This window comes from Watersipora subatra, chromosome 10, assembly GCF_963576615.1.
Source record: "Watersipora subatra chromosome 10, tzWatSuba1.1, whole genome shotgun sequence".
Lineage (NCBI taxonomy): Eukaryota > Metazoa > Bryozoa > Gymnolaemata > Cheilostomatida > Watersiporidae > Watersipora > Watersipora subatra.
This window is the reverse complement of record NC_088717.1, coordinates 54,722,145-54,735,899: the sequence shown is the minus strand read 5'-3', so window position 1 is coordinate 54,735,899 and position 13,755 is coordinate 54,722,145. Positions and strand designations below refer to the sequence as shown.

The following is a 13,755-nucleotide window of genomic DNA, read 5'->3' as shown; positions in this document are numbered from 1 at the left end:
CAACAACTGGAAGATGCAGCGAGTAAACTAAGGAACCGTTGTAACGGGAAACGAACTTTTCCCAATAGGAACTATAATCTTTCAAAACAATATGTAGCTGGCAGCGTTTGAATGCGACTTCAAAAAGGGAGCCTGAGGAAGATATATTTAGATTTTGTTTTTTATAAAACAAAATATGCAAAACTGACTACGACATAAAGTTTGTAAAGCTCTTGTCTTACAGCTCCTTTAATGACAACTACAGTATAAATATGTGAAAGGGACAAATAAACTACAGTATGTGAAAGAGACAAGTAAACTACAGTATGTGAAAGAGACAAATAAACTACAGTATGTGAAAGAGACAAATAAACTACAGTATGTGAAAGAGACAAATAAACTACAGTATGTGAAAGAGACAAATAAACTACAGTATGTGAAAGAGACAAATAAACTACAGTATGTGAAAAAGACAATTAAACTACAGTATGTGAAAGAGACAAATAAACTACAGTATGTGAAAAAAACAAATAAACTACAGTATGTGAAAGAGACAAATAAACTACAGTATGTGCGAGAGACAAATAAACTACAGTATGTGCGAGAGACAAATAAACTACAGTATGTGAAAGAGACAAATAAACTACAGTATGTGAAAGAGGCAAATAAACTACAGTATGTGAAAAATACAAATAAACTACAGTATGTGAAAGAGACAAATAAACTACAGTATGTGAAAGAGACAAATAAACTACAGTATGTGAAAAAGACAAATAAACTACAGTATGTGAAAGAGACAAATAAACTACAGTATGTGAAAGAGACAAATAAACTACAGTATGTGAAAGAGGCAAATAAACTACAGTTTATGCGAGACAAATAAACTACAGTTTATGCGAGACAAATAAACTACAGTATGTGAAAGAGACAAATAAACTACAGTATGTGCGAGAGACAAATAAACTACAGTATGTGAAAGAGACAAATAAACTACAGTATGTGAAAGAGACAAATAAACTACAGTATGTGAAAGAGGCAAATAAACTACAGTATGTGAAAGAGACAAATAAACTACAGTATGTGAAAGAGGCAAATAAACTACAGTTTATGCGAGACAAATAAACTACAGTTTATGCGAGACAAATAAACTACAGTATGTGAAAGAGACAAATAAACTACAGTATGTGAAAAAGACAAATAAACTACAGTATGTGAAAGAGACAAATAAACTACAGTATGTGAAAGAGAAAAATAAACTACAGTATGTGAAAAAGACAAATAAACTACAGTATGTGAAAGAGACAAATAAACTACAGTATGTGAAAAAGACAAATAAACTACAGTATGTGAAAGAGACAAATAAACTACAGTATGTGAAAGAGACAAATAAACTACAGTATGTGAAAGAGACAAATAAACTACAGTATGTGAAAGAGACAAATAAACTACAGTATGTGAAAGAGACAAATAAACTACAGTATGTGAAAGAGGCAAATAAACTACAGTATGTGCAAGAGACAAATAAACTACAGTATGTGAAAGAGACAAATAAACTACAGTATGTGAAAGAGACAAATAAACTACAGTATGTGAAAGAGACAAATAAACTACAGTATGTGAAAGAGGCAAATAAACTACAGTATGTGCAAGAGACAAATAAACTAAAGTATGTGAAAGAGACAAATAAACTACAGTATGTGAAAGAGACAAATAAACTACAGTATGTGAAAGAGACAAATAAACTACAGTATGTGAAAGAGACAAATAAACTACAGTATGTGAAAGAGACAAATAAACTACAGTATGTGAAAGGGACAAATAAACTACAGTATGTGAAAGAGACAAATAAACTACAGTATGTGAAAGAGACAAATAAACTACAGTATGTGAAAGAGACAAATAAACTACAGTATGTGAAAGAGACAAATAAACTACAGTATGTGAAAGAGACAAATAAACTACAGTATGTGAAAGAGACAAATAAACTACAGTATGTGAAAGAGGCAAATAAACTACAGTTTATGCGAGAGACAAGTAAACTACAGTATGTGCGGGAGACAAGTAAACTACAGTATGTGCGGGAGACAAACTACAGTATGTGCGAGAAGCAAATACAGTGAAACTCGGATAAATCGCCCTCGGATATATCGAACACATGGTTAACTTGAATGGATTTGCTTGGTCCGTTCCCACGCAATGATAAATAGCTTTAGATAACTCGACCGAAACTGCGTTAACTCGAATAGTTTTTTGCCAAACGGCTACCGAGACGGTTGTTACTATCGCTTTAGAATATCACTTTATTCCAAGCCATAGAGATAAACATCGACTTTTAGTATTTCTTAGGCCTCGTTATTACCAACATCGGCAAATATTTTCATTAATGACTTTTCTAAAGGTTTGCAAAAATCAAATTTTACCAAACATCCGCTTAGCGATAAGCCCTCCGAAAGCAAGAAAGGCGAGGTAAAATTTGGATAACTTTAAAGTAATATCGGCAAAATTGATAATGGGTTTTTAATAGTAAAGCAGTTTTGTAATAACTGACTTACTGCAAAATTGATCTTGGTTAAAACGCTCGGTAGAAAAATACGTATGTATTTTTTTTAGCGTTTTAACCGCGATCAAGTTTTTCCAATTTTAATCTGAGAACGTCGTGGCAGTCACATCACCTAAAGCAACAAACAAATCTCAAGTGATAGAAAAATATCTATACTTTCTGATTAAAAATATTTAAAACTTCACACGAGAGACCCTTTAAAGAATAGAGAAAGCATAATATTATTATGCTTTATTATTTATCTTGAGGTGTTGACTGATGTTCTAAAAAAAGAATCAAGGAGATTGACCAACCAGAAGCTGAGATATAGCCAGCCAAACACGGGTCTACCAAAAAACAAGTGTTTTGGAAATCATCAATATATGACGTATAAAATCGACTTGTGTGCCATTGGTCAATTAAGCCAACTAATGGGCTCTCCTATAACAATCACGGCGTTTTAATTGGTTTAATCCCTGGAAGTATAGAACAATCAAATTGGGCCTAACAATCATTGCTCTGAAAGTTCTGAACCAGTCCCTCTGACGTGTAGATTAGTTTTAGCATAAAATAATTACACGCATCTATTATTTCGCAACATTCCGCTATCTTGCTAGTTCAGCTCAGTTTTGTTGTTCCCCTACTTAGCTTCTCTATTCAGACTCATCTTTAGCGTTGTTCAGATTTTTTTAACTATAGCTAATAAATGGAATCAATTAAATCAACCATCAATCTTTTTTACAAATTATATTAGTTACATCATTTATTCTATACGCAGTTATATTATTATTTTGTATAATATGCATTACCCTAGGACACTTAAGTATTCGCGGCATCTAACTTTCACGTTTTCGCGGAATCATCATCACGCGAAAAATTCATGCGCGAAACTAAACTATCATAACGAACTAGCGAAAATTCGAAATTAAATAGCTATGTTCTACGCAGGCCTGTATTCACTGGTTGCAAGTTGGGGGCTAATGTTAGACGACTAGTTATGAACATCTGGGGTGTGGAGAAGGAGGGGGGTGCTGTAAGCTCCCAACAGGTTTCTCTTATGTAGGGCCTCAGCCGGGCCTCTCACGTGAAGTTTTAAAAAATTTTATTGGCAAGTATCAACATTTTTCTATTTTTTGAGATTCGCTTTGTTTTAGCTGATGTGACTGACAAAACGTTTTAAAATTAAAACAGGCAAAACTTGTATGCAGTTAAAAAGCTCAGAAAGAAGACATCTTTTTTTTAAGCGTTTTAACAAAGATCATTTTTGTCGATTTTATTTCAAGTTCATTAAGTAGGATATGGGCAAGCAGATGTTTGCTAAAACTTCATATTTTGCAAACCTTTATAAAAGTCGTTAACAAGAATATTTTGCCGCTGATGAAGATAATAATGACGCCTAAGAACTACTAAAAGTTGATGTTTGTATCTATGGCTTCGAATAAAGTGATATTCTACAGCGATAAAAACCTTTCTATAGCCGTTGGACTATGAAATTCCTAAAAAGTTGGGGCGTCTTAGCCGGCCAGCTGTCCAAGGGAATACGGCCCTGTAGTTCATTGATATCCACAACAAAATCGTGATATTAGAAATGCAGATAATTTTGTGTGTGATTGAGCTCATTGGAAAATTTCTAGTAAATTCGTTAGTACACCGAATGAGCAGCATGGCAAAGCAAATTAAGATAACAAGTTTTTTTGGAAAAGCCAAGACAAACGAAGAAGATGATGATATCAGTTTAGTCACCGAATTTGTAACTGATGAGGATGAAAGTCTGGTAGGTGAAGTCATACAATTAAATAATACTTATTGTAGTGATGAATTTTACTGCCAACCAAAAACGATAACAACCCTCACCAGGTCCAACCATGTTATACAGTTCTGGTTGTGATGTTGGTTGTTATCTATTTTCTTTTTTATGAGACATGTATACTACTGTATTTGATTTTTTTTAAATTTGAAATATTGTGAACTCAAAACGTGCCATGGCCATCGCTTGCTATAAATACTTGAAATCTAATATTGGTACCATATCGGTCACGACGGAAAGGACCGAGACGTCATTAATAGTCCAAGAAACAAATGGCAGCAAGCGATCACGTTGAATTATCGATTTCTGCCATACATTTATACCTGCGGGTTACAAATACGAACTAGTCGCAAATATAACAACTTTTTTTACTAGAGGACCGGACCTGACGAATCTAATTTGTTTGTTCCACTGTATTTATTTTCACATCACTATATTTTCGCACTCATCAGAGCCGCGAAATTAAGCTGCAGCGAAATTTTACTCTGTGTGCTACTAACGAAACTAAATACTAGCGAAATATAAGTGTCCTAGGGTATGATTATTATATTAATCATAAAAAATAATCATAGATAAGATAATAGATCAATAGAAAAATCAAATCAAAAGTTATCGTTTTCTTTTCTTATAGCAAGAGCAGCACAGTCAAGTTATTCTTTTTAAGATTATGGCTGTGGTGAGCTTACAGTCTGTTAATAGTGACGATAATCATGAAAATCAACTGAATGCTGCAGTAGATACACAGTAGAAAAATGATGAATGAACAAAAATTCCCATTCCTATTTCTTATCCTAAACGAACTGCAATCGCGGATGTCGCATATAGACTATACATGCGCCATTTGTTGGACAGAGGATCTTCGAAGCATATCCGTGGAGATCGAGTTAAAATTTGAAGCACAATAGTCAAAATCTGCTCTTCTGTTTTGAAAAATCATGGCGAGGGGTTGTGGGCAAATACCTTTACCACACAATGTTTGCTTGATTTTACTGAGAAACCAGAGCTAGTCTGTAAATTATTTACTATCGCGAGAAGCGTTTCACATCTCGTAGCCAAAACAATCATTATACGTAACGGCGGTAAGGGTGCGCAACTCCAGCACATGAACATTAAGTCGATTTCATACGTCACAGTTTTCGGGATTTTCGAAGGGTTTTCCTCTGATTCTTTATTAGGTAGACCTGTGTTTGGCTGGCTATATCTCCGCTTCTAGTTGGTCAATCTCCTTGATTTTTTTTTAGAACATCAGTCAACACCTCAAGATAACTAATAAAACATAATAATATTATGCTTTCTCTATTCTTTAACTTGCAACAAGCAATCTATGCTTTTGATTGATATATAGTTTGTATATGTACATGTATCTACTGATAAATACGTGCACTTATGACTGTCCTGATAACTTGAACGCTCTAATAACTCGAACACTTTTGCTCGGTCCCTTGAAGTGTGAGTTATCCGTGCTTCACTGTATATGCAAAAGTGACATGAAAAATTGGAGAATTTGACTTGAAAATAAGAGAATATTTACCCAGGCAGAGCTAGGAAGCAGAACCTACCTGAAGAACACGTAGGTGTATCGATTGTTGATAGAGGAGGAGGAGCTGATTCTGCCTCGGCTGACGGTTCCACCTCAACTTTTATTTCTAGTATGTCTGGATCAAAGGCCTCAGCAGCCTCGGATTGACTAACTGTGCCCGGGTCATGTACAGAGGCAGTAACAGAGGGGGTCTCCTGCAAAGGTAACTGGTTTGTGCAATTTCAACGAGCCTGCCAAAAGTTTTCCCATAAGTAGGCGTCTAAGCTAAACCACGCCGAAGAAATATTGTAAATCCACATATGTTAACGCTAACAGTAACAATAACGCAACAGTGCGTGTTAAGAGTACTTCATATTTATACCTACCACCTTGCTGATCCTCAAGTGCGCTGAAGTTAAATATGAAGTTCATTGAGGGAGAGAGCAGAAAAATCTAAATTAAACATAAGCAGCCCAATAGCTCTATAATAGATGATCATATAATGCAATAGGGAAGTTTTACATCCTTCACAAAATAAATTCAATTTTGGAGTTATCATATATGATTTCGTACAAGTGGTCTAAAAAGTCATTATATCACTTATTTTAATAGTTTTAAAATATATTTTTAACAGTCTTAGATTTCTACCCCTCAAAAATGTATTGTAGTGTAAGAAATATCATCACATCTTTTAGCGAATAAATTACCCAAAACACATCGTGTTCTTGAAAGTTGACTTGCAACAAAATTCACATTACAGTTATTTGGTATCATAAGATTCACCATGTCTCACTCAGTTGTGTTGTAGGTGTCAAATATGTGGAAATGTGATTACAAGCTCTTAAAAGCTCAAAAAACGAACAGTTAATCGCTGCCATCATGAAAACGCCGTAGGTTGGTATCAGTTTATTTCAGTTTGACACGTGATATTATCATGTGAATTGAAAGGCCAATAAAAGGCTCAATATAAAACTTCTCGTAGCACTAGTTTATGACAAACACTTCGGGTTTTATCAAAAAGCCTGTATCAAATATAGATGCTCGCTACTTTACAGTTTTGTTTCGGTTTGGTCTAATCGTTTAGTCGTAAGCTGATCATGTGACGACCCATACTTTTTGCCAAACAGCGCAAATAATTTCTGCAGCATTTTTCGACTATCACAGGTGACCAACAGGCTCGTCATGTTTATCAGAGGATGATATGCACTTCTTCGAGCTAAGATTAAAAATTAAACAACTTTTTAAGGAAGGTTTTGAGATATCAGTGCTCAAGGTAACAGCATTACAGTGATGATGAAATAGATGCATAAGGACAATAGACATGATTTTATTAAATTTGTGAGAATATTTTGACGAATGAGGTTGCATGAACGTGTAAACAGAAGCCATCTTGTTCAGCTACGTCCCATTTAAGCTGTTTTGAGAAGAGATTCTAATCTACGGCAGCTTCGTGATGGCGGCGATTAACTGTTCGTTTTTGAGCTTTTAAGAACTTGTAATCACATTTCCACATGTTTTGCACTTACAACACAACAGAGTAAGACATAGTGAATCTTTTGATACCAAGCAACTGTAATGTGAATTTTGTTGCAAGTCAACATTTAAGAATATATTGTATTTTGTGTAGTTTATTGATTGACCTCCCAGCGACTTTGCACCTAGGAACTATTACATGCAGTTGTTGGTCTTATTCTGCGAGGGAACTTATTCTGTAATGCGGATAAACAAAAGCAAAAGCAGACTAGAGAAAGACTGCTGATTCAAGTTGAGCAGAACAAAACTTTTCATTCTAGCTGGAGCAATCCTAGCTATAGCAATCCTAGCTATAACCAATCCTAGCTAGAGCAATCCTAGCTAGAGCAATCCTAGCTATATCAATTCTAGCTATAACCAATCCTAGCTAGAGCAATCCTAGCTAGAGCAATCCTAGCTATAGCAATCCTATCTATAACCAATGTTTGGACAAACAAAAACACTCCGCAACTTCGAGCGGAACTCATGTTGAAAGTACTGACCTTAGAAGGTATGGTGTCAAAATCGAGTGCCTTGTGACTACCATCTTCTATCTCAGGTATAGTAGGTGTGTTATAGTCAGGACTGGCAACTGGTGCATCGAACTCTATGCTAGGTGCCTCGACAGAAAGAGGACTGGCGACTGAATGAGACACCTGCAAGTAGAATCTAAATATCCAACGTCGCTACACTTGCATCCATATCTCAACAGTTCTAATGTTCTGTTACAGTAACAGGGAGTGTTTTTTAGAAACTGAAAACTTTCCTTAAAATACACTATTAACCAATTTAACTTTTACTCCTACTTGAGTAAAATGAAGGAATACATTATTGAGAGTTGAATATATTTCGAACCGGCGCTATTCAAATGTTTCAGTATAATAAAGAATGGTTATCAACAAACTTGACTATGTTTATACATCAAGGGTTTCAGGTAATATTTAACATATCAATTGATAGTACTACAATGTTCAACTCTCTTGACCATCGTAAATCAAGGTGCCTAAACGCGATAAACATGAATCTTCGGCAGGGACGACAACTCAATATCAAAGCGACGGTAACGCTATCGTAATCTCACCAGCTCATACAAACCAGGAACGGATTTTTCCAGCAATTATTAAATTTATCTTGGACAGTTGGAAAAATATGGTGTTTACCGGTAAATACCGGGGCGAAAATGGGAAAAAGTGGTAAATGGTATTTTAATAAGAACATATCAAATTTCAGAGTTTTATAGGAAAAAATATGGTTTTGTGTTGTTTATCACCCATTGGAAATTTAAACTGTAAACAATGAACCAGTTCATGCACTTTGGACAGCTCTATCACACCAATTAACATAGGCGTGACAACTTAGAATAACCAAAAGACCTAAACTAAGGTTGTACTTGGAAGATTAGCTCACCCTATCAACCTAAATAACAAGGATTGGTTGGATTTATTGTTACAATTGGACTGTATTTTGCTAAAATATTTCATTGAATTAAACTATTGGTTAAAAAGATTTACTCAAAAGGAGACTGCTACAATTTAACATTCGCAGGATGTCTATCCATGAGAACTATAAAGTGATAATACTTTCACGGTACCATTTGCTAACAACAGACAATCACTTCAAATAACTATTAAATAATAAAAATTATAATTTTGTGGCTGGCTAAAGTGCTATCAGTGCTCTTAGTTTCAGTGGAAATAGTTTATTTAGACCATAGAGCGAAAGCAAGAAGCCTAATCGTTTGAACTTGTTGCTCTATTTCAACTTGTTATATATTCTCAGGTTTCTCCCACTTATCTCAGTGTATTTAGGGCAGACGGTGCAAACCATATTTTTGGGAAACCTTCCAACCCTGATAAAACATACATGAACAGATGCAAACTTCATATGCTAATGTAAACGCAAGCAAATACATTCGTTTCAGATAATTTTTTCTAGTTTCATTATGACCAACTTGTACAGATTCCAACAATATATTTCGTATTATAGCATACACTATACCAAGAGAGGTAAACAACTACTTAAAACTGTTATAACCAGTTTAATGCTAGTTCTCTAGACAATTCAGACACGCGGTACCCCAGCGAGTCAGAAGAACACAACCATGATGGATTATAAAAAGCTCACCGGAGCAGCAGGAGTACTGCTGGTAGATGGAGCTTCCATTGGAACTGAACTTGTTGGATATTCTAATTTAGGAGAGGGGCTAGCCATGAAGTCTGTCTGTTGGGAAGTGGAATTAGGAAAGAGGTGGTTGTCTGGGTCTGAGTCTGAATGAAGACACAGAATGCACCTAGTGAAACCTAGAGCAAGCTCACAGGAATTCTCATATGCCTAGCAAACAGCAATCCGTTTATGAGAAGATATCAGTGAGTGCTCAATGTGAGTTACTAAAAAGGTACTGAAGATGTCCTGGATAAACAAAACTACTCAAGATAAAGAGATAATGTAGGTTGGGCCACTAGCTGTAGTAGTAGTTTGTTCCCACTAGCTGAGAATGAGCCGTGATTGAGTTGAACAAACCAGTTAAATAATGACTAAACAAGTCAATGTTCTACACCGATACATGTTGCGATGTGTTGATATTCAGCGCCAACACAAGACCCAGTCAACATGTGGTGTTTTTTCGGAGCTCTTTAGCTGATCCAGCCAAAAACACATTTCGCCCTTTTGGAAAGTCGCTAGAAAAATGAAATAATCAGCCCGTCATTATGCCCATTAATCTGGCAACGAGTAAAAATAAAAAGTGATTGCTGATAATGAAAGTATATGTATAACTTCATTGATCAACGTACTAGCAATGGTGATCTAATGATTCTAATGCATGCAATATTCATAAGCCTAAAAGTACTTTGGAAAACCTAAATGGTAGATAGTTCTTTCATGGAGGTCCACAGTTGTGGATTGAAACTGCTAGAGGAGCACCTTACTTGCTCACAAAACACCACATCTTTCATATCCATTGCATTGAATGCACATACGCTGCCACCTACATTATTCATTATATAAGAGCTAGAAGCTTCTTTTAATCTTCAATATACCACACAGAATTACAAGAAACCAATTTTTAGAAGCATTAAATATGTAACGCTTTTAACAAATCCTAGTCAGCTCCCGAGATTTATTTTCTGCAAAATCAACTATGACAAAACTTTATTGGTAAATAAATGTTTTCAAAATACGTGTAAACTCTTCACATTATGACTGTAAGGAGAATCTTCAGAGCATAAAAACCCTACTGGTTACTCAAGCTATATTCTAAGTGACTATTGCATCCACAGAGAAACATTACCCTTGCATGATACACTTAGTATTTCTATACCTATGACATTCAGACTATATTTTATGCCATTTGTAAGAAATTCAATAAAGACTTGAATTGTGAAACTTGTGAAAACTTGCCCTCTACAGACAAATTACTTTTTGGTAGATAAAATGTAATTAACTTTCATGTTGATCTGTTGAGTATCTATTCCTAAAGGAATAAAGCATACCTTCGAGAGGAGGGGGGACTGTAGCTATAGTACGCCGCGGAACACCCATCTTTCTTCTTTTAACAGCTGATTTATTGTCAAGATATGCATAACACGTGTTTTTATGACTTTCCATCTCTGGACAGTAGAATGTTTTATAGCAACATCTGTCACATTCGAAATGCCAACTAAGACGCTGTATGTAACCGTCATGAGGCAAGGTCATGTCTGTGTTGCTCACGCCTCCCGAGTTACTCGAGTCCATAAACTGCTGAAGAATGTGTCGCAAGGCAATAGACAAGTTGTGTTGACCTGAAGTGTCCTAAAAGTGACAAAACAAGAGTGTTGAGTGAGTCTGGCCCTCCATCAAAGAACGCTGAACAATATAGTCTGGTGAACATATGCGATACTGATTAATAGAACCTAAAATGATAGTATTAGCATCAATGTTCGTATTGAACACGAGTTGCTTTGAGACTAGAGTTTGATGAATTTCCTCATCAGTAGTATGGATTTTTATTTTTCATGCAAATACACAACAATTAAAAACCTAATAAAATGGGTCATAGATACGTTTTGCCAAGCTAATTAGAAAAGAAACCAAAGGCAATGAATGGTGAGATTCTAAAAAACTTCCAAAAAAGAGAGTCAATATACTAAATAAACGAAGAGAAAATATGGTAGAAAAAAAGCTAACCATTTTGTGTTGATAGGGCTTTGCTTCTCATATGTTTCTTGGCTCACAGCTAAAACACAATGAAGGTGGTTTAGTGATAGTAAAAGTCTTGGCTGATGGTAACCGAGTCCTCAAAATGTCTGTATAGGATGTACAGAGGGCTGAGCTGATGAGTAGACTGGAAAGAAATTCAGGTGTGATGGCATGTGATATTAGATAGATGACAAGATGGGATATGCTTGAACAGAGTGTTGCTAAATATGTTTCGAGTTTGTCAAAAAAATTCTCATATCACAAATCTTGTAGTCACCAGTTCATTGATGTTTCTATTCGATGATGTGCCATTACTTTGTCAGAATACAGATTGTTTGCAACCCTTTCAGATAATAAATGGGAGCCCATCCAGCAAAAACGTGCCAGCGAAAACAGCTAGCGATCCTATCAAAAAGACCTATCAGCAAAGACAGGAACATATAACCTATCAAACCTATAACCTATCAAAAAGACAGGAATGCACCTCTCTTTTGGTTAATGAAAAACAAGCGAGCTCACTATTTGACGACTCGTGAAAATAAAAGCAAACAGCATTTACATATTTGCTGTATAGAAATTATGAGTTTTAGCTCATAATTCCTATATAGCAACAAGAAATCTATGCTCTTGATTAATATATAGTTTGTATATGTACATGTATCTACTGATAAATACATGCACTTGTGACAGTGCTCTGATAACTTGAATGCTCTGATAACACTTTCGCTTGGTCCCGTGAAGTTATCCGAGTTTCACTGTATATATCAGTATATATGTGATCTTTTGCCAGTCTACCTATGGAGAAGATGGACTGAATGTTCTCAACACAAACCTCCACAACAGAAAATGGTTTAAATTGTATATAGCTAGTTGTAAGACTGCTGCTGGTAGTCATGAAATGACACGGCTGCGAGAAATTCTTGACAAAAAGGCCAAATGCTGGGATTAGGAGGTAATTCTTGTTTCTAGTTGACAACTATGCAGCTCTGCTGACCAACACTTACAAGTAGACTTGCTGTATGGCCTTTGATGACAATTAAGAAACTCACTGCTTAACGCTTACTGACAGGCATGTGACTCCCGGCTGACACTGCCTTTCCCTATCTGACATTTACTGACAGGTATCAGACTCCCGCCTGACACTTGTTCTTTCGTTGGTATTGTTATTTGCTGAAAAAATAAAAGCAACTTTGATTACATTGACACGATCACGGAGGTGCTTAGATTTGGCAGTACTATGTCAAGCGTTACGTAGATGAGTACTTCTGTTGCATCGTGATTCGAGCACAGCAGCTTCCATTATGGAGAAAGCATATTTTCTCTGATGCCATTGCATATTTTTGGGTCACGATGCAATAAGCCATGTTTCTGTTGCAACTATCATGCAGTTAAGTGGCTAAAATATTTTAATTAGAATAATTTGATGAAGAATACTAAATGTTGTTTTATCTGAGTGCTTATTTAGTCAAATTATGACAATCTAGCAGAGGAAATGTGCAAGACAGCTACGGAAACAGTGATTTTTGTAGTTCCATGTAAAAAATGAGATTGCTACCTATATGAACACTCGGTCCACAAAGTGTTATGTATTGACTAGAATCTTTGGGTAGCCTGTATGTAGCAGTTTTTCCAAGAAAATAGATTTGGTGACCACTGATTTAAAACAACGATAACCAACATTACAATAGGTGGAGAACAACAGTTGTACTAAATGATACAAAGAATTTTTGTATCTTACGGTCCACTCAGTTGAATGGAATTCAAACAAAGGCCATGAATTTGGAAGTATATATTTATAAAAAAAGAAGACGACTGATGACAAATAATTTGAGTAGAAATGGCAGATTCACAACATTTAGGCTAGGTTATCAGGGAGCAAATTGATGTTCTCAATAAAGCATTAAAAAATACAAATAAATTGCAGTACCAAACTTCTGGTAGTTGGCAGAATAACTTGCAGGGCAATATTTTATCACCATTTTTATCTGGCATGACAAAATCCAATCAAGGAAATTTTCCTACTGTATAGCTAACAGTTCAACGATCTCAAAACTGTGGTGTGAATAAATTGCTGCATAATTTTATTAAGATCACCATATTTTCTCCTTAACCAATAGTTAATTGGTGCCAACAGATATATATATATATATATATATATATAACTACGTGACGTTTTTATAGTGTCAAATATTGGGAATGTATAAAAAAATTACATTATAG

At 35.4% G+C, this 13,755-nt stretch overlaps 1 protein-coding gene across 10 annotated transcripts in view; it reads right to left on the bottom strand.

Moving 5' to 3' along the window:
* Window positions 1-13,755, bottom strand: part of LOC137405908 (uncharacterized) — a 31,791-nt gene that overhangs the window by 17,366 nt on the left and 670 nt on the right. For 9 of the 10 annotated variants that reach the window (XM_068092372.1, XM_068092370.1, XM_068092367.1 and 6 more), the window contains exons 2-6: window positions 11,524-11,572; window positions 10,848-11,148; window positions 9,481-9,623; window positions 7,860-8,012; window positions 5,885-6,059 (exon numbers count right to left, since the gene is read on the bottom strand). In XM_068092372.1, coding sequence (XP_067948473.1) covers window positions 5,885-6,059; window positions 7,860-8,012; window positions 9,481-9,623; window positions 10,848-11,148; window positions 11,524-11,526 — 775 coding nt within the window. In that variant the 5' untranslated portion in view covers window positions 11,527-11,572. Of the gene's footprint in view, window positions 1-5,884; window positions 6,060-7,859; window positions 8,013-9,480; window positions 9,624-10,847; window positions 11,149-11,523; window positions 11,573-12,584; window positions 12,708-13,755 lie in introns of those variants that run through there. The other variant, XM_068092365.1, reaches the window with a different exon arrangement.